A 21,955-nucleotide genomic window follows, 5' to 3' on the forward strand; every position below is an offset into this window, starting at 1 on the left:
AAATTCCCCAGTGTACCCGTCTGTTCCAGGTGCCGAGAATGATTTTAGACTTTTAATTGCCTCTTGCAACTCTTTAGGCTGTATGGGGGCCTCAAGAAGGGATCTCTCCTCCGCTCCCATTCGCGGCATGTCTGCCCGTTGGAGAAATTCTCTAATCTCTGCCCTATCTTTGGGTATGTCTGGAGTGTACAAGTCTTCAAAGTGTTCTTGTAAAAGCAACAGTATCTTATCTGGCGCGTTTGTAATTAGGCCCTGTTTATCCTTTAATGCAGGAATTGTCCTATTTCCCACCTTCTTTTGCACTAGCCTTGATAACAATCCCCCTACTCTATTTCCAGATCTATAAAACTGATATTTTTAATACAGCTGGTTTCTTTGCATGCGTTCATGCAGGAGTGAATTAATTGCTGCTTGAACTGATAAGTAGGCATCTTTGTTGCCCTCTGTTGCTTGTGCCACATAGCGGCGTTTGGCTTTTTGCATCTGTCTTTCTAACACTACAAGGGTCTGAGCATGTCGTTTTCGCCTAGTTGACATATAGGCCATCAACTCGCCCCTTAGTACTGCCTTTCCCGCACACCAGAATAATTGAGGGTTGGATACATGCTCTTTATTATTTGACATGTAGTCTTCCCACTTTGCAATGAGAAATTTTTGAAAATATTTGTCTTTAATCAGATGACTAGGGAACCTCCATCTTTTGCCTTGCTGGTAGTCTCTGGGGGCCCCCAAGTCTGCCCACACTGGTCCATGGTCTGATATTATTATCTCTGCTATTTGTGTTTCCCTCACATGGGGAACAAGGTCAGTTGTCATGAAAACATAATCTAACCTACTCCATGAACCATGCGCCCGAGTCCTATGTGTATAGTCGCGAACTTCAGGGTGTAAAACCCTCCAGATATCCACCATTGAGAGAGAGTTCTTAAACTCCTTTAGCATTTTACATTCTTTGAGACCTCCCCCTTTCTCTCCCCTAGCCCCTGTACAATCTATCATCGGGTCCAATAAACTATTCATATCTCCCACAACCATCAATGGTTTATCCTGATATGGGAGCATAAGCTTCATCAAACCTGGATAAAAGTTATGTTCTGGTGGGGTGAGGGCATAAACATTCAATAGGTATATTTCTCTGCCTTGTAACCATAACTTGACCAATAAATAACGCCCTTTGGGGTCTTGTAAGACCTTTTCTGCAGTACAAGCTAAATTTTTATGCAGACAAATCGCTACTCCTCCCTTACACCCTCAGAAGAGGCATACAGAACTGTCCCACCCATCCCCGACTAAGCTTCTCATGTTCTTGATCTGTCAACCTTGTTTCTTGTAAGCATGCAATATCTGCATGCATTCGCTTTAAATGATTCAAAATCTTTTTTCTCTTAATCGGTGTGGTTATTCCTCCCACATTCCATGTAATTACTCTACAGTGTGTGACCTATTGTGTCATTACAACTGTTTAAATACCCGTGTTGTGGTAAAGGCCCTGGGTCCCAGCCCCTCCCCAGGTCCCCCCTATTGATTTTGATAAGGACCACTTGTAATGCAATTTTTATCTTTTGGTTGGCTCTGTGAGACTGTGATATATCATCTCCCTCTTCCTGGGTTGACTTCTCCTGCTCTTTACTCTGTGTTGTATTAATATTCCAAGTTCCAAAACCCCTGCCCCACCCTTCCCCTTCCCCTATCCTCCCTCCCCGGCCTAACTCACCCCTAACAATTATAATCGACTTCTGTCGCCAGCCTAAAGTCCCTGGCTACCCCAACTGGCTTAGTGAAGTGTGTTATGTAATATTTTCCCCCTGCATCGTTATGACCATATGCCCGGGTTAATTATCGCCCCTTTAACCCCATTCTTCCTAACGATTTATAGCATAGTAATAACATAGATTGTCTTTCAGTCCTGATCAACACAAACTACACACATTTCAACTTCAACTTCGTCCCATTACATGCTTACCCGTCGCCTCACACATTGGTGAAGCAACAGTCAGCTGTCACTGGGTTCATCTTGGCTGACTACCGGATTGTTCCAGTGCCTGCATATCATCCCTCGGGGGCCTCCATCTCCTCATCTATGAATCGCTGTGCATCCTGCGCTGAATTGAAGGACCGCCATTGCTGCCCTTTCTGAATTTTCAAGACCGCTGGATACAACAACATAAATCGCTTTTTCTTTTGAGCCAATGTTGCACATAAGGGATGGAATCTGCGTCGTTGTTCCTGGACTCCTGCCGAGTAATCTTGAAAATTTTTTATTGAGGAGCCATCATAGGCTAGCGAGTCTCGCTTCATTCTGAATCCCCGAAGAATCTCCTCCTTATGAAGGTAATTAAGGACTTTGATGATAACAGTCCTCGGTCGCGATTGGTTCTGCTGTCTTCTTCCTAGCCTGTGGGCTCGTTCTATGCACAATGTTCCATAACTTTCTGACAAGGCTAGTTCTTTGTTCAACCATTGCTCTAATAGCGCTCCCAAGGAGTGTTCTGGGATACTTTCCGGTATTCCCACCAGTCGCAAGTTACACCTCCTGGTTCTGTTTTCCATGTCCTCAATTTTATCCTGTTGCAGTTTAAGTTGTTCCCGCAGACGCGAAAGTTCTTGACTGCTATGCGACCTTTCATCTTCTATGGTCGAAATCCGCTGTTCCGCCTCTCCTAGTCTCTTTTCTGCTTCAGCTCTTGAGGTTTCCAAATTTTTTAGTTGACTTGTCAGTATATCAAATCTTGGGTTTAAAGCAGCGCAGACAGCCATTGTGATCTGTGCTAGCTGCTTTTCACTAAACTCTCCTGCTTCATCTGAACTTTTGTCCGCCATCTTGGAGCCGGATTTGGGCGATGGTGTTTTCTTTTTTTCAAATTTTGTACCTTTACGTGTGGTTCCTGTGGGCATGGGCCGCAGGAAAGGCTCCATAAATTCACACAGCAGGTCCTATGTATCAAAGACTAGATCGTTGTAGTCTGTAACTCCCTTCTAGGAGATGAATATTACAATGTAGTCCCTTCTCATTTGCTGGCAGACACTTCCTTCTTCCCCTTTCGTATAGAACTCCCCTGCTGGTTAAAATAAGTTTTTGTTATACAACTTTAGGGGAACAAGGGGGGGGGGGCTCGTTTACCGTGCTTGAGCTTCTTTTGCCTTGTTAGAGTTAAGGATCTTGCTCGCTTTCTGCGTTTGAATGGCTGTGGCTTTATACGGACTCTTTCCTGGTGTGAAGTTCCCCTTCGGCAGCCCGTGCTCTCCGGTGCCGTTCAGGCTCAAAACTCCGATGCACCCGGCTCAGGTACTCGTGGGGGCGGGTGGGAGGCAGCGGTGATGCAGCTCGCCTACATTCTACCGTGTTTCCTGCCCTTCTTCTGTGTAGCTCCATTCAGCGCCTCTGCGTGCGGTGGATCTTCTTGCCCCTCGTGGTTCCGCTCTCGTCTGCCATCTTGGATGTTCGATCCGCCACTTCTCCTTCACTGTGCGACTTCGGGGCTTCTGTTTTTGTCGGGCCGCCGCATCAGTGGGTTCCGGGTTTCCTGCGATGTGGGGTTAGTAATTATTGCCGGTTGTGTGCCATACTAGCGGGACTGGGGTCCTGGCTCGGTGGAGCTCACGGGATCGCGTCCATCTTGTTTCCCGGCTCCACCGGAAGTCGATTGATTGATTTATAACCGTATTTATATCCCACATTTTCTAAACATGTTTGGTTTGATGTGGTTTACAAATCTAGTTAATACAGGTAGAGAATTAGAGTTTAGTAGGATTGAAGGGAGAGTGTAGGGATAAGAGAGTTAGAATTTAGTAGAGTTTTGGCGGATTGCATTGTAAGAGACTAGATGGTGAGTATAGGTTCAAAAGGGAGGTCTTAGAGCATGAGAGAGAGAGAGAGAGAGTTGGGGGGGAGGGTCAGCTAATGTGATCGTTTTGGGTGTCTGTGGGTATGAACTTTTTGAACAGGTAAGTCTTGAGGTGTTTCCAAAAGTTGGTGTGAGGAGTTAAGGACCGTAGTGATTTGGGAAGGGCATTCCACAGCTTTGAGCTTTGGTAGGAGAAGTTTGCTGAGTGAACGGACTTGTAGATTAGCTTGTGATATGTGAAGGATATGTGATATGACATAGTGAAGAGTCAAGGAATTCCTTGCCTCCTTCAGAGTGTTCTTGATTGATAAGGTGATTATGTCTGAGCCAGACCATGGTACAGAATTTTAATATTATGCTGGCTTTGATTGGGAGCCAGTGGAGTGCTTGTAATAGAGGGGTGGCCCTTTCATATCATGTCTTCCTGAGAATGAATCTGGCTGCTGTATTTTCGGCAGTTTGAAGTCTGTTTATGAGTTGCTCTTTGCAGCCTGAGTAGATAGCATTGCAGTAATCTAATTGTGTGAGAACTAGGGATTGTACAATGAGTCAGAATACTTTTGTGACGAAGTTGTTTCTAATTCTCCTTAGTTTCTACATTGTATGGAATGTGTTTGTTACTGCCTTTGTGATCTGGTATTCGAATGTTAGTGTCAGACCCGTGAGTCCTTGTGCCAAGTAGAACACTGATGTTTCCTAGAGAAGAGGAGGACCCAGGTCCTGGCTCGGCAGTCGGACAAGCCTGAGGCTGCACCTGCAATGACCGCCGTTCCCCGGAGGTTGAACCCCCAGGTGCGGGCGGCCGACCATACTTAGAGAACAGGTACAGAGAATAGTCAGGGTATACGCTGGGTCAAAAGGCAGGCAGCAAGCACAGAGAATAGTCAGGATACATTCTGGGTCAAATAGGCAGGCAGCAGGCACAGTGAGTAGTCAGGATACACGCTGGGTCACAATGAGGGGCATTTTCGAAAGAAACGTCTAAGTTGGAATTTGGACATCTTTGTAGAACGTCCAAATTCGGAGGTGGAGAAAAGGTCATTTTTGAAAAAAGATGGACGTTCACCTTTGTGTTCAAAAATACCTTGGAGGTCCTTGGATTTGGACGTCTTTGATTTTCAGCCGTTTTTGAAACCAAAGACATCTAAGTCTAAAATGTCCAAATTCATGCCATTTGGATATGGGAGGAGCCAGCATTTTTAGTATACTGGTCCCCCTGACATGCCAGGACAGCAACCGGTCACCCTAAGGGGCACTACAGAGGACTTAATAAACTGCTCCCAGGTACACAGCTCCCTTACCTTGTCTGTTGAGCCCCTCAAAACCCAGTGCCCCCAACTGTACCCCACTACCATAGCCCTTACGGGTGAAGGGGGGCACCTATATGTGGGTACAGAGGGTTTCTGGTGGGTTTTGGAGGGCTCGCTGTTTCCTCCACAAATGTAACAGGTAGGGGGTGTGGGTGTGGGCCTGGGTCCACCTGTCTGAAGTGCACTGCACCTACTACTAAACTACTCCAGGGACCTGCATACGCTGTCATGGACCTGAGTATGACATCTGAGGTTGGCAAGTAATATTTTTAATCATGTTTTTTGAGGGTGGGAGGGGGTTAATGACCACTGGGGGAGTAACGGGAGGTCATCTCTGATTCCCACCAGTAGTCATCTGGTCATTTTGGGCACCTTTTTGCGCCTTATTCATAATAAAAACAGGTCTGGTTGAAAACATCCAAGTTTTAGTCCTGGACGTCTTTGCTTTTTTCCATTTTGGCTGAAAGACGTCCAAGTCTTAGGAACGCCCAAGTCCCACCTCGACCATGGCTACGATACACCCTCTTGAGATCTGGACATCCTTCAGAGAAAGACGTCCAATATTGGGTTTAGATTATACCGATTTGGACGTCTCTGTGAGATGGACGTCCAAGTGCCGATTTATGTCGCTTTTTGGACATCCATCTCTTTCGAAAATGAGCTTGATAGGCAGACAGCAGACCAGAGAGTAGTCAGGATACACGCTGGGTCAAATAGGCAGGCAGCAGACACAGAAAGTAGTCAGGATACAGACAGATGTCAGCAACAAGGAAACAAGCAGATAGAAAGCAAACAGCGCAAGCAAACACCTACCGGAGTAGAAGCCAAAGCGAGGTTCCAAACAGAGAGGGTCAGCAGATATAGGGATGGCGTCTGACGTCAGTCAGAGCCCAACAGGGAGGAGAGAACAGCCATAGGGGAAAGCAGTTAGAGAGGAAAGCTGGCGACCAATGGGAAAGGAGCAGGAAGCAGACTGAAAGGCAGGGGGCACCCAGATAGGCCACAGAGGAGAAAGGGGAGGAGCCGCAGAGGCAGTTGCGGGGACACCTAATCCCAGCGAGATTGAAAGGCGGAGCGAGGCGTCCAGGCTGAATCGGTGCCTGCAGATACGCTGCAAGCTGGGACACGGGAGCGCCCGAGAAATAAAGAGGGGAGCGTCACCCAAGAAAGGAGCCAGAGTGAGTGCAGCACTAGTTAAGGCGGCAGGGAGCCTCACGGTGCTCTAGGATGCCACCCGCGCTGAGGTAGGGAACGCGAACGTGACAGTTAATTTTTGATTGACGATCAGTCCTAGGAATTTTAGGGTGTTTGAGAGGGGGCAAGATATCCCCTCTATTGTTATTTCGGGTATGATGGTTTGATTGTAGGGTGATGTTACAACCAGGAATTGGGTCTTGTCTCTGTTGAGTTTGACACTGATTGCAGTGTCTCAGCTTTCTAGTGTGTTTAGACCTGTTTTGATTTCATCTTTGATGTTGCTTTCGAATGGGATAAAGATGGTCACATCATCTGTATAGATGAATGGGTTTACACCTTGGTTGTTGAGTTTTTTGGCTAATGGGGTCATCATGATGTTGAATAGAATCAGGGAGATGGAGGAATCCTGAGGGACTCCTGATTGCACTATCTAGGTAAAGGATAGTTTGTTTTTCATTTTAACTTGGTAAGATCTCTTGGACAGGAACCTCTTGAACCATTTGAGTACAACACCGCTTATTCCGATTTTGTTGAGTATTTGGATTAGGATGCAGTAGTCAACCATATTGAAGGCCGAGGACATGTCAAATTGCAATAATAGTATATTTCTGTCCTGGCTGATTTCTCGGCTGAAATTGGCGATCAGTTAGTTTCGGTGCTGTGGTGCAGTCTGAAGCCTGATTGAGAGTTGTATAGTATTGAGAAGTTGTTCAGATATTCAGTGAGCTACCTGTTGACTATGCATTCTAATATTTGGCAATGAGGGGTATGGAGGCCACTGGTCTGTAATTTTTGACGTCGCTTTTGCTTGATTTGGGGTTTTTGGGGATGGATGTCAGAATGATGTTCCCCTTTTCCTTGGGGAAGGTGCCCGTGGCTAAAAGGTTGGTTAGGTAGGCTGTGATGCTTTCTAGGAATTGGGCGGGAGGTTCTTTTAGTAGGTAGCTGGGGCATGTGTCCAGGGGAGCAGTGGGATTTGGTAGCCTTTAGTTGTAGTTGCTGAACTAAGGCCGTGGTTGGGGGAGAGAATGATGACCATAATCTGTTGGCGTCGAATGGTTTGCCTCTTCTGGTGAGTTCATCAAAAATCAAGGTCTGGGTCATCATTTTGAAGGAGGTTCTCATTGATGTTATTTATTTTTGAAATAGTTGGCTAGCTCTTCGGCTCCTGGTGAGTTTTCTGATTCACTTTTCAGTTGGTCTGTGGAAATAAGCGTGTCGATTATGTTATAGAGTTTTTTTGTGTTTTTGTAGTTGGGCCGGATTAGTTGTTTGTAGTAGATGAATTTGATTTTCCTTAGTTTCGCTTTGTATTGTCTGATTTCGGATTTCCATTTTGTTTTGTTGTCGTCTGTTTTGTGTTTCTGCCATAGTCTTTCTAATTTTCTGCGTTCTCTTTTGTGTTCCTTTAGTTCGTTGTTGTACCATGGATTCGCCTTGTTTCCGGAGGTTCTCTTTATTTTCAGTGGTGCTGTATTGTTGAGAATGGTCTGGCATCTGTCTTCCCATGATAATAGGAATTATGTGGTGTTGTTGGGGGAAGACCAAGAATTAGAATAAATGTTGGTCCAGAAGGTTACATTTTCTATTCTGACTTGGGATTCATAAGTTGTATGGGTGGTTGCAGTTTGATGGGAAGCCTCTTTCCAGTAAAGGGTTGCAAGTAGTTTGAAGTGGTCAGACCATAGTATTTCTTCCCATTTTAGGTTGTTGTGCGTTAAGTGGTGTGATTCTATGAATTTGTATGCTATAAGGTCAAGAGTGTGGCTTTTGTTGTGGGTTGGCTGAGGGGGGTGGGTATTGGAAGTTCCGTTGTTGAAGTTGTGACATTCTTTGGTATTTATATTGTTTGTGTTTTCTAGGTGTAAGTTTAGGTCAGTGGCGTTCCTAGGGGGGGCTGACACCCGGGGCGGATCACCGATGCGCCCCGACCCCCCGGATGCAGCGCGGACCCCCCCCCCCGGCGAAAGGACACCCTCTGTGAAGGAACCCCCCCCCCCCCCCCGGTGCACGCCACTGGGGGGGGTGCCACGCGCGCCTGTCCTCCGTTGGTCCATGCTTCTTCTTTGCCCTGGAACAGGAAGTAACCTGTTCCGGGGCAGAGAAGAAGCATGGAACAACGGAGGACAGGCGCGCGCGGCACCCCCCCAGCGGCGTGCACCCGGGGCGGACCACACCTACCCCCCCCCCCCCCCCCCCCCCCCCAGGAACGCCACTGGTTTAGGTCACCAAGAAGCAGTGTATTGGAGTGGGATGTGCATGAGTTGGGGATGAAGTCGGTGGATTCCTGATGCAGTTCTGACCATTTTCTTGGTTATCTATAGAAGAGGATGCAGCATAGTTGATCTTGAAGGGTGTTGTCTTATATTATGCTTGATAGAATTTCAAGATGAGGAGAGCTAAATTTGGAGATAAGTTCTATTTTGAGGAAGAATTTGAAGATCATTGCTAATCTTCCTCTTTTTTTTCTCTCTTTCGTAGTATGTATGATTTTGTATCCTAGGGGGCATATTTCATTTAGGATGGGGTCATTTTCAAGTCATATCCAGGTTTCTGTGATGAACAGAGCTCCTAGTTTTTCCTCCTCTATCCAGTCTTTGATAGTTTTTTTTTTTGTTCACCACTGATCTGGCATTTATATATGCGATTGCTAGTGGTAGGTAGCTGGGGATGGAGTTATTGTTGCAGTGAATTTTGATGAGGTTGTGTTTGTCAGTTTTGTGTGATTTTATGTTTTTGTTCTGTTTGCCTTGTTTTTGTGGGTTCGATCTGCAGGTGCTATTGTATGGTATTGTGAAATCAGTGAGTTGGGTGTGCATTGATATGCGGTTGAGGTGTGTATGGGATGTGATTGGGATGTTGTATAAGTTGTTTGTGTGGAGGTTAGGTGTGCTGGACGTAGAGAAGATGAGCAGTAGTGTTAGTAGGATGGATTTGAGGTAAATGTGTTTGTTAGTTTTGGTGCCTGACATTTTCATCGATGATTTTGTTGGATTTCTTGTGTTGAGGGGTGGCCTAGGCCAGTTATAATGTTTGTGAGGTGAAAGTGGTGGATTTTTTTTTTTTTTAGAGAATTGGTGGAAGAGAGGGAGATAGGTATTCAACGGAGTATTAAATTTAGTCTTTGCAGAGCTTGGGGAGAGAGAGTTAGGAATTTAGAAATAGTTTGGTACCAAGTTACATATTTCTATAGTGGAAGGAGTCTGTTTCATACTATTACCTAGTAGTCCCACTTACTTGTCTCTTACTGGAAGTGAGGTGTTATTGGCAGTCATATGTTATCAGTTGCTCAGTCCTTATATGGCCTGCTTGTCCTCAGAGAAAGCGAAGATACTTACCTGCAGGCCATTCATTCTCACATATCCTCCTACCTCCCTTTGGAATTGTCTCCTTTTTGTGGTGTGCTATAGTATTGTACTGATGGTTCCACTCTCTCAAAGAAGGCAGGAAAGCACTTGTGCATGGGTGGTGGAGATTCTGTATATTCTCTTAAAGCTCTAGAAGCTTGTTTAAGCTCTGTACTGGGCGACATGGATGATGTCACCCACATATGAGAATGAATGACATGCTGTCCTTGGCGAATACTTGCTACAGATTAGTATCTGATTTTAGAGGGTTTGATCTGATTTTAGTACGGAGATATTACTATGTACATTAATATTTGATATATATACCCTGTTGAGTAAGGGAAAAAAGCTTTTATAATGCAACTTGATCTGTCAAATGTGTTTGACCTTGTAGGTCACACTCTGCTATTAAATATTCTGAGTAATATCGGTTTAACAAGGAATGTCTCAAAGCTTTTTGTTAGTAAAATCTTATTCTGTGAAGCTGGAGGGAGAATATTCGAAGAGTTGGTGTCTTGTCTGAAAAGAAGGTGAGCCCTTAGGTCCCGCAAGGCCCTCAGAGGACAGCCGTGCAACCCCAAGTCTTCACCCGCGGCGACCGCCGTTCACCAAGGGTTGAGCCCCCAGCTGCAGGCGGCCAACGGGACTTCCGGAACCGCGGGGTTGACGAACTGACCCAGTACTGGAACCAGGAGCGAAGAGGGCAGGAGGGAAACAGAGGAATCCAAAACCGGCGACAGGTCAGGGCAGGCAGCTCACAGCGTAGTCTGATGCAGGCAAAAGGTCAGGGCAGGCGGCTAGCAGAGTAATCCAGAAACAGTCCAAAGGTCAAAACCAGGAGAGCAAGGAAACAAACTGACAACTAGGAAACACGAAGACTGGCCTCGGGAAACAGAACCTGAAGCAATGTCCTGTCTCAGGCCCGCTCCTTAAATACCATCAGCATTCAACCGCCCAGCCCCAGCCGACCTGGCCGGCCAATCAGAACCTGGTTACTGACAAAATCCTTCTGATTGGTCCCGTCCGACCTCCCAGGCGGGACTACAGCACCGGCCTCCCAATCTAACTCCTCTGAGGCGAAGCTTCGGGTTCCCGCGCCCGAAAGTGAAGGAGACGCCGGCCATCGCGTCTCGGAGCCATTCTACCCGCTGGCGCAAGCACGGACCCCATAGCTGGCGATCGAGAGCCCGGCAGCCGCGATCGCCGGCCCACAGCTTCGGCCCTGGACTGGGCGGCTATCGCCGCGGCGAGCCCCGGCTCTCCGTCGCGGCCTCAAGAAGGCCGGCCTTCGCTGCAATGGGCACCGGTTCCCACTTCCCGCAGAGGAGCAGCCGGAGGGAGCGACGGATGTGACAGTATCCCCCCCCGGATGCCCCCTTCCTCCTGGGTCCTGGTTTTTGAGGATAGCGATCATGGAAGGCCCGTACTAACTCTGGGGCATGTAAGTTGGTTGCCGGCTCCCAAGAGTTGTCCTCGGGACCGAAATGCTTCCAGGATAACAGGTAGAGCAGCTTTCCCCGGCGCCTCTTGGAGTCTATGATTTCTTCAACTTTGTACTCGGGATCGGGGTCAGCCTCTGGAACAACTGACTCTTTACTCTCTGGATGCCACTTAGACCCCCGAAAGACCTTCAGCAAAGAAACATGGAAGGCATTATGGATCCGTAGAGTTCTAGGTAACCGCACGCGGTATGTCACAGCTCCGATCCGAGACTGGATCACAAATGGCCCGATGTACCGTGGCCCCAGCCTCTGAGAGGGCACCCGGAGCCTCAGGTATTTGGTACTCAGCCATACCTTTTGCCCCGGCAGCAGAACCGGAGCGGGGCGCCGGTGCCGATCTGCAAACGACTTATACCTGGCAGCTGCTTTCTGTAGTTGCTCTCGGGCCATGTTCCAGACTTCCCGCAGGTCAGCAAGGGTTTGAGTTCCCGCAGGTCAGCAAGGGTTTGAGTAACCAGAGGCGTAGAGGAGTCAGAGGGAATGGGCGGAGGAAGCCGCGGATGTTGTCCATATACCATGAAGAATGGAGATTGCCCAGAGGCAGTGTTCACTGTGGTTATAGGCGAATTCGGCCCACGGGAGAAGATATGCCCAGTTGTCTTGCCGCCTGTTGACAAAAGCCCGCAAGAATCCCTTCAACCTCTGGTTAATCCTCTCAACCATCCCGTTGGTCTGAGGATGGTAGGCAGAGGAGAAATGGGTAACAACCCCCAGGGCGGAACACAGGGCTCTCCAGAATCGTGAAGTGAACTGGGCTCTTCAGTCACTGATGATCCTGACTGGTAGCCCATGGAGCCGGAAAATGTGCTGGATGAACTGCTGGGCTAACAGTGCTGCCGACGGAAGCCCTGGCAGGGGAACGAAATGTGCCATACGGGAGAACCGATCTACCACCACCCAAATCACAGTGTGCCCCTGGGAGCGGGGAAGATCCGTGATGAAATCCATAGACAATTCCTCCCAGGGGGCTGCCGGAATGGGCAAGGGCTGCAGATCCCCCCAGGGGCGCCCCACAACAGACTTGGTCCGGGCACAGGTGGGGCAGGTTGTGACAAACTGAAAGATATCTTGGTTCATACGAGGCCATCGATACTGTCGAGAAATCAGACGGAGGGTTTTTTGAAACCCAAAGTGTCCGGCCCATACAGTTGAATGTCCCCAGTGCATTACTTTTTCCCAGTTCTGCGGAGGCACGAATTCCCGCGTTGGGGTGACCCCACCCAGGGCTGCACAGAGCCAAGCCGGATCCAACATAGGATGAGGTTCCTCAATATCCTCTGGAACTTCGAAGGCTCTGGAGAGAGAGTCCACAGGGGTATTCTGTGCAGCCGACCGGAACACAAGTTGAAACCGGAACCTGGCGAAGAACAGTGACCAACGGGCTTGCCGCGGATTCAGCCTTTGGGCCTCCTGCAGATACAAGAGATTCTTGTGATCCGTAATCACTGTAAATCGATGCTCTGCCCCTTCCAGCAGATGTCTCCACTCTTGCAGGGCTAACTTCAAAGCTAGCAGTTCTCTATCCCCTACAGTGTAATTGCGTTCTGCTGGGGAAAACTTTCGGGAAAAGAAGAAACAAGGTTGACGCCGGCCCTTGGCGTTAACTTGAGAGAGGACTGCCCCGGCGCCCAAAGCAGAGGCGTCCACCTCTTACCACAAAAGGTTTGTCCGGATCCGGGGCCTGAAGGATGGGAGCGGATTCAAACGCTTTCTTCAACTGACTGAACGCCGTATGCGCCTCGACCAGCCAGTTCCTAACATCTGCATGCTTCTTAGTGAGCGCTGTCAGCGGAGCTGTCAATTGAGAATAATGGGGAATGAATTGACGGTAGTAATTAGCAAACCCCAGGAACCGTTGCAGCGCCTTCAGGCCTTGGGGTTGGGGCCACTCCCGGATAGCGCGGAGTTTGTCTGGATCCATTCGCAGACCCCCAGGTAATAGATTATGTCCAAAAACAGCAGAGTCTGCTGGTGAAAAGAGCATTTGCTGAGTTTGGCAAACAAGCGGTACTGCCGCAAGCGCTGGAGGACGGTCCGAACGTGGGCCACATGCTCCTGGGGATCTTTGGAAAAAATCAGGATGTCATCTAGGTATACAATTACCGTAGAATAAAGCATGTCTTCAAGGGCGAAGTTCATGAACCTCTGGAACACCGCTGGAGCGTTGCACAGGCCGAAGGGCATCACCCGGTATTCAAAATGCCCCTCATGCGTATTAAACGCAGTCTTCCATTCGTCCCCCTGCCGGATACGGACCAAGTTGTAGGCTCCACGGAGGTCCAATTTGGTGAAGATCTGGGCCCCCTGCAGCCGATCAAACAGCTCCGGAATAAGAGGCATAGGATATTGGTCCTTAACGGTGATGGCATTTAGGCCCCGGTAATCGATGCAGGGCCTCAAGGAGCCATCCTTCTTGGTCACAAAAAAGAATCCTGCTCCGGCAGGGGACGTGAAGGGGCGAATGAACCCATTCTGAAGATTCTCCCGGATGTAAGCTTGCATGACCTTCGATTCCTCTCGGGACAGCGTATAGAGTCGGCCCCGCGGTGGCATCTTGCCGGTCATCAGATTGATAGCGCAATCAAAGGACCGATGTGGGGGTAGCACGTCCGCTTCCACGGGATTAAACACATCAGCGAAATCTTGGTACTCTTTTGGCAGAGCAGCTTGACAGACTGGCACAGTTCTAGGAGTGGCCACTACCGCGGGGCAGCTGGATTCCCGACCCTTCAAACAGGTCTCGGTGCAGGCGCCACCCCAGGCTTGAATCTTCCCTAAAGTCCAATCTATTACAGGGGTGTGACGCCGTAACCAGGGCAGGCCCAGTACAACGGGATGAATGGTACGGGGCAAAATCAGAAATTGAGCCTCCTCACGGTGGTCTTCCCCCACCTGGAGCCCCAAAAATGGAGTCACCTCAGTGATAAGCTGGGGTAACGCTGTTCCCTGGATGGATGTCACTTGCAAAGCGGGCCGATAGGGCAGTATAGGCCATCCCATCTGCCGCAGGAGTTCCTGACAAATAAAATTTCCCCCGGCCCCGGAATCCAATAAAGCTCGGGTGTGAACCACCGTCTCCTGCCACCGCAGGGTCACCGGGAGAGTAATCAGATTGTCTAGTAGGGGATTAGAGTGCCCCAAGACCCCTCCCCTCAGGACGCCTTGGGAGTGGCGTTTCCCGGCCGTGCGGGACAAGAGCTGATGAAGGGACAGGCCTCGCCGCAATACAGGCAAAGGCCGTCCCGAAGGCGTTGAGTCCTCTCAGACAGGGTTAACCGTTGACGGCCGATGACCATAGGTTCCTCGGAGGCCTCCCTAGGCCCTCTGGAGCCCCGTCGGGAGGAAAGGACCCGACTAGGCAGGGACCCCCCTCCGGACCCCCTCCGCCGGTCCGCACGAGCTCTAGCCCTTTCCTGGAATCGGGTATCCACCCGGACACAGAACGAGATCAAGGCGTCCAACTGCCCCGGAACCTCCCGGCCGGCCAGCTCGTCCTTGATTCGATCCTGAAGCCCCTCCAGGAAGATAGCGGATAGGGACTCCTGATTCCAGCGCAACTCTGTCGCCAGAGTCCGAAACTGGATAGCATAGTCTGCCACGGTCCCTTCGCCTTGTTGGATCCGCAGCAGCTCGGAGGCGGCGGAAGACGGCCTTCCTGGAAGATCAAACACCATGCGGAACCGGCGCTGGAACTCCGCGTAGTTGTCCAAAAGTGGATCTTGTTGTTCACATAGTGGGGACGCCCAGGCTAGTGCTCGTCCTGTTAGCAAGGAAATAACATAGGCCACTTTTACCTGGTCTGAGGCAAAAGCCTCCGGTTGCATCTTGAAGTATAAGTTGCACTGGTTGAGGAACCCCCGGCAGCTTCCAGGGACACCATCAAACCGAGTAGGCTCAGGGAACCGAGGTCCCGGGAAGGACCCTCCCAGACGGGGAGCCGCTGCAGCGGCCTGGTGTGCCACAGCGGCCTGGACCTGAACCTGGACCGTGGTTAACTGAGAGCAGACATTCTGCAGGGCCCCCGACAGGGCGTTCAACTGCTCCTGCTGCTGCTGGAGAATTTTAGCCAGGTCCCGTAGATCAGGTTGCGTTGGTGAGCTCATTGCTTCAGGTTCCTGTCTTGTCTGAAAAGAAGGTGAGCCCTTAGGTCCCGCAAGGCCCCGAAGGACCTCAGAGGATAGCCGTGCAACCCCAAGTCTTCACCCGCGGCGACCGCCGTTCACCAAGGGTTGAGCCCCCAGCTGCAGGCGGCCAACGGGACTTCCGGAACCGCGGGGTTGACGAACTGACCCAGTACTGGAACCAGGAGCGAAGAGGGCAGGAGGGAAACAGAGGAATCCAAAACTGGCGACAGGTCAGGGCAGGCAGCTCACAGCGTAGTCTGATGCAGGCAAAAGGTCAGGGCAGGCGGCTAGCAGAGTAATCCAGAAACAGTCCAAAGGTCAAAACCAGGAGAGCAAGGAAACAAACTGACAACTAGGAAACACGAAGACTGGCCTCGGGAAACAGAACCTGAAGCAATGTCCTGTCTCAGGCCCGCTCCTTAAATACCATCAGCATTCAACCGCCCAGCCCCAGCCGACCTGGCCGGCCAATCAGAACCTGGTTACTGACAAAATCCTTCTGATTGGTCCCGTCCGACCTCCCAGGCGGGACTACAGCACCGGCCTCCCAATCTAACCCCTCTGAGGCGGAGCTTCGGGTTCCCGCGCCCGAAAGTGAAGGAGACGCCGGCCATCGCGTCTCGGCGCCATTCTACCCGCTGGCGCAAGCACGGACCCCATAGCCGGCGATCGAGAGCCCGGCAGCCACGATCGTCGGCCCACGGCCTCGGCCCCGGACTGGGCGGCTATCGCCGCGGCGAGCCCCGGCTCTCCGTCGCGGCCTCAAGAAGGCCGGCCTTCGCCGCAATGGGCACCGGTTCCCGCTTCCCACAGAGGAGCAGCCGGAGGGAGCGACGGATGTGACAGTTGGGATGCGGTTTGTGGGGTCCCACAAGATTCCCCTTTGTCCCCAGTTCTCTTCAATGTCCTCATGGCATCACTGGGTTATCAATTAGAAGCAGCTGGTTAAAAACTTAACAGTGAGAAAACTAATCCCCCTGTTTACCAAGCTGCGCTAGCGGCTGGCAGTGCGGTACTGCCGACACATCCCATACACTTTGAATGGGCTGTGTCGGCAATGCCGCGTGGCTTTGTAAACAGGGGGGTAAGTTTCTTTTGATTGACATCCAAGATATCTCATTGAAGCCTTCTTTTTTGTCATTGAATGGGTTAACCTTTAAATTGGAAAAATCTTTGAAAATTTTAGGAGTATTGTTAGAACATTATATGTCTTGGGATTCTCAGATTTGTTTTGTAAAATAAATGTTTCTGGATGATGAGTAATCTAAGATGTATTTGGAAATATTTTTCTCTGGAATCTTTCCAATTATTAATACAAGTGTTGATTCTTTCGAAACTTGATTATTATTATATACCTTTGTTTGAAATATTTACTGAGAAAACTTAAAACGGACTGCAGTATTCTGGATGTTTCTATCTGTGGCTTAGGTTGATTTGATAGAGCTTCCCCATTCTATGAAAAATTCCACTGGTTACCAGTGGAGGCTAGGGTTCTTTTTAAGCTTTGCTGTTTTGTCTATAAGATACTGCAGGGAGTGGCTCCTTGCTATATGTCTTCTATGTTAAATGTATTGATTTCTAAACATGGTACCCGCAGTAATCTAAATGTATCTGTCCCCTCTTATAGAGGTTTATGCTCAAAGAAATATTTTATGGCTTTATTTTCTTATTGAGCTTCACAAATTTGGAATTCTTTACCCATTTTATTGAAATTCAAACATATTATTTACCTTTTTGCAAATCTACAGAACTGTGAGCTCACAATATGATCAATTAATATATAATAAAAACACAACATCAATAACTAATATTTTCTGAATAAGTTCATCTTTAGACTGGTTTAACTTGAATTGTAATCCACCCCGAACCTACCTATTTTAAGGTGTCAAGGGGAATATAACATTAACATTAACGTCTTTGCTATATATATATATATAGGTTCAATATATGGATGTAAGAAATTCTTCATATTTGGATATCATATCTAAATATAGAATCTTTTTCATATCAAATTTTAAAACAAATTTCAGATTTTTTTGTCTCTTGTTCAGCACCTGTGTACATTTATTTGCGGGGTTGGGGGGGAGGGGAGAAAAACTGACAGAGGCAGTTATGTGGGTCACAGCTGATAATCAGCCAGTACACATGTAAGTGTGAGTGGCCACCAGCAGTCCGGTCAGACCCAGATTTCAAATATCCGGGTCTAACATAGTCAGGAAGGGTCAGCTTTTAAAAACATGCTGACCGCCACTGGCTGAATATTGACAGATATTTTGTTACAAATGATCATTTATTTTGAGGGCAGTTGTTAATGCCATTTGTATGGGAAATTGCTCTGGTAAATTGACTGAAAATTGTCCTCACTTACCCCCTGTTTAGTAAGCCTAGCTACTGGCTGCTGTGCGAGACTATACACTTTGGGCTGTGTCGGCATTGCCGTATGGCTTAGTAAACGGGGGGGGTTCATTTGGCTAAAAGTATATGTGGGATTGCATAGCGTGTATACTTTTAGATAGATAAAGGAAGACTTTCTCAGGATATGTTTAAGGCAGAGCTGTAAAAACCCACTCGTGCTATTTTCCAGCAAAACCTGCCTACAGAAGTTCAAGATTCATGGGTCCTTTGAAGCTACAGAGAATTGCACTGAAAATTCCAAGTTTATCATTATTATTACAAGGGCATAACTCTTTTAAGTTGCCACCAATATTTACATGCCAAATACATGCATAAATGATTAGAATATTTGCATATATGGGCGTGTGTGTGTACATACGTATATAAATACACAAAATCCACCTAATCACTATTCTGTAAATATGTTCATATCTTACAGAGAATATATTTGACACATGGCACACATGGGCAGCATTTGGGCAAAACATAGGTACAGCGCACAGCTATACACGTAAATTATAGAATACTATAATTTATGCACGTTTCAGTAATGTGGACACGAGCACTTACACAAGCTCTGTGGCTGACCTAAGTGCTCATTCCTAAATTATAGGTATCTACTTTTCTTTACACATATCCTGCCACATGGGCACACTGTTATAGAATTGCCCTCAAGATGCATGAATACAAAGTACCCATTGAATTTGCACCTGGATGAGCTATTTGAAAATTTTCCTTGTATTTGAAGTGATTCATTAATCATCATTGGAGGTGTCACTACGCAAATCTAACTAAGGGCCTCTTTTACTAAACTGCGCTAGTGATTCCCGCGCAGCAAATGCGACGCAGCCCATTTAGGCTGTGGTGCATTTGCTGTGCCGAGAATTGCTATTGCGGTTTAATAAAAGAGGCCCTAAATGAGAAATATTGTAAATATGAATAGTTAAAAAAATACATTATCTGAATTATTTGTATAATGAAAATAACATGATCATCATAGCTATGTATTTCTTTCTTTCTTACCTTTTATAGGTTCTAGAAGACAATGAAATGTATATGGATGACTACCAGTTTAATTTACTCACTCAAAAACTAAGATTCACAAATAAAGGACTGAGTTACTTTGATTTTGTAGCATTATTTGAAGGTAAGTAAATATTATGATTTTGAATAAAAGAAGTTCTTTATATCATATTAGGCATCAAAGTGTGATACTTGATTTCAGAGATCTGAGATGAGACACCTAACACTTCTTAGTCTATATCCCTTGCTTTATGCCATCTAATGTTTAGTCCCAAGTTTAAAGCCTTTTGTAAAACATGTATAAGGACTCACAAAAGTGCATGAATATTTGCTGACACGCACAACTGAAGCATTCGTTTTAAAAACCTTCATGTGTTTATTTGTTTATATTTATTAAAAACGTCCTATATTGCGTATCTCTGACTAGGGGATCTAAGTGGTTTACATTTAAAAACACACAAAATAAAATATAAACAGGAATTCCATCTTAAGATAGGAAAGGTAAAACACAAAAGAAACACAAAAGCATTCAAAGCCATATATCCCAGACTGACAAATAAATCATAAAGAACTCTACTATGCACTATTTTACTCTGCAGACCAGCTACCATAAAGGACTCAAGAGTTAGATCCTGGAAAAGCTAAAGAGTAATAGTGAGTTTTAAGAGGAGTCTTAAATTGGGGCAAAGAAAGCTCAGACCTAATTTGACCCAGTAGGGAATTCCAGAGAGCAGGAGAAGCAAAATACAAAGCAGAAAGCGGGCCTGACATGGACCTGGAAGAACTAAATGATTTTGATCAAGAGAATGGAGAGTCCAAGTTGGAGTATACGGTATAGTCAAAGAAGAAAGATAAGCACGGATACCAGAATGATTTGCCTTAAAAGTCAGAAACGGAAATTTAAACAAAATCCATAAATGAATAGGAGCCGATGTAGATGAGACAAAACAGGAGTGATATGGCCAGATTACTTAGATTTGCAGAGAAAACGTGCCGTATAATTCTGAAAGGTCTGAAGATGCTTACTGCTGGATTCTATATAGCGCCCCTAGAGATCCGCGCTGAAATCCAGGTGTATTCTATAACAACACACATAACTTAATTGGATTAACAAGCTAATCAGCGTTGATAACAGCACTTAACAAGAATAATGAGCAGTAATTGGCAATATTTATTTATTTATTTGTTACATCTGTACCCCATATTTTCCCACCTATTTGTAGGCTCAATGTGGCTTACATAATACCATAAAGGCGTTCGCCAGTCGTTTGATAACAAATACAAGGCTGTATTGTGGTTGAATGAGGTAGGTGTGTGTAAGGCACCGTGAAGGTCGAAGGGAATTAAGATTGTATATTGTCCAGTACGATCATTGGTTGTGCTGTGTTGCTGAGTGTGGGGATTTACGTTGGATCGGTGGGGTAAGCCTTTTTGGAGAGGTTGGTTTTTAGTGATTTTCTGAAGTTTAGATGGTCATGGATTATTTTTACAGCTTTTGGGAGTCCATTCCATAGTTGTGCACTTAAGTAGGAAGCTGGATGTGTAAGTTGTTTTGTATTTAAGTCCTTTGTAATTTGGGTAATGTAAGTTTAAGTATGATTGTGATGATCCGATTCTGTTTCTGGTTGGTAGATCTATGAGGTCTGTCATGTATCCTGGGACTACGCCATAGATAATTTTGTGGACAAAGGTGCAGATTTTGAAGATGATCCGTTCTTTGATTGGGAGCCAGTGCAGCTTTTCTCGGAGGAGTTTAGCACTTTCGAAGCGTGATTTACCAAATATCAGCCTGGCAGCTATGTTTTGGGTGATCTGGAGTTTTTTTGCGAGTTGTTCTTTACATCCCGTATAGATTGCGTTGCAGTAATCTGCATGGCTTAGGACCATTGATTGTTTTAGGTTTTGAAAGATTTCCCTCATGAAGAAAGGTTTTATTTGTTTAAGTTTCCACATTGAATAGAACATTTTCTTTATTATGGAGTTTACTTGGATCTCAAGAGTAAGGTTGCGGTCAATTGTGACGCCGAGTATTTTTAGGCTGTCTGAGGTAGGGAGGGTGTGTTCTAGGGTGTTTATGGTTGTGAGTTTGTACTTGTTATGTTGAGATGAGAGGATGAGGCAGTATTTTTTTCAGTGTTGAGTTTCAGTTGGAATGAATTTGCCCAGGAGTTCATGATGTTCAGGCCATCATTGATTTCATTGGTTATTTCTGTCAAGTCATGACTGAAGGGAGTGTAGATTGTGACGTCATCTGCATAGATGAACGGGTTGAGGCCTCGGTTGGATAGGGACTTTGCCAGTGGGATCATCATTATGTTGAAGAGTATTGGTGATAATGGTGATCCTTGAGGTGCTCCACAGGTATATCCACGGTGGTGATATGTTTGAGTTTGATTTTACTCGGTAAGTTCTGGTGGTTAGAAAACTCTTTATCCAGTTAAGTACATTTCCATCAATCCCGAAGTGTCCAAGGAGTCTTAGTAATATATTGTGGTTTACCATGTTGAATGCGCTTGACATGTCGAATTGGAGGAGAAGTATACTTTTACCTGTGGTTATTTCTTGCTTGAATTTGGCCAGGAGCGTGACTAGGACAGTTTCAGTACTGTGGTGGGAGCGGAATCCTGACTGTGAGTTGTGTAGTATTGAGAACTTGTCCATGTATTCCGTAAGCTGTTTGGTCACCAAGCTATCCATCAGTTTGACTACTAGTGGGATAGACGCAACTGGGTGGTAATTGGTTAGATCGTTTGTGTTTTTCTTGGCGTCTTTTGGTATTGGGGTTAGTAGGATGTTGCCATATTCCTCGGGGAAGAGACCTTGTTGTAGCATGAAGTTTAGGTGGGATGTGATGTCTGTTATGAAGCGGTCATGGTTGGATTTGAGTAGATGACTGGGACATATGTCCAGTTTGCAGTAGGTGTTGGCAACCTATGAGTCGTTTTTGTAACTGATTCAGTGGTGAGGAGAGTAAATGTTGACCAGATACGGTCAGCTGGGCATCCACCAGGGATTAGGTCCAGGTCATTGAAGAAGTTTTTGATGTCAGTGTTGTGCTGAGGAAGTGTGCTGCGTAATTTTATTATTTTTTCGTTAAAGTAGTTAGCAAGTTTGTCTGTGGTTGGGATGTCTGTGTTGGTTGTGGTGATAGGGGTGGTGTCTAATAACTTATTTACGAGATGAAATAGTTTCTTCATATCTTTGTAATCTGGT

General features: G+C 46.8%; 1 protein-coding gene across 1 annotated transcript in view; it reads left to right on the top strand.

Moving 5' to 3' along the window:
- EFCAB6 (EF-hand calcium binding domain 6) overlaps positions 1-21,955 on the top strand; it is a 1,149,121-nt gene that overhangs the window by 564,433 nt on the left and 562,733 nt on the right. Inside the window, exon 17 of the mRNA XM_030215418.1 lies at positions 18,752-18,866. Within this exon, the coding sequence (XP_030071278.1) occupies positions 18,752-18,866 (115 nt within the window). The remainder of the gene's footprint in view (positions 1-18,751; positions 18,867-21,955) is intronic.

Source organism: Microcaecilia unicolor, chromosome 9, assembly GCF_901765095.1.
Source record: "Microcaecilia unicolor chromosome 9, aMicUni1.1, whole genome shotgun sequence".
NCBI classification, from domain to species: domain Eukaryota; kingdom Metazoa; phylum Chordata; class Amphibia; order Gymnophiona; family Siphonopidae; genus Microcaecilia; species Microcaecilia unicolor.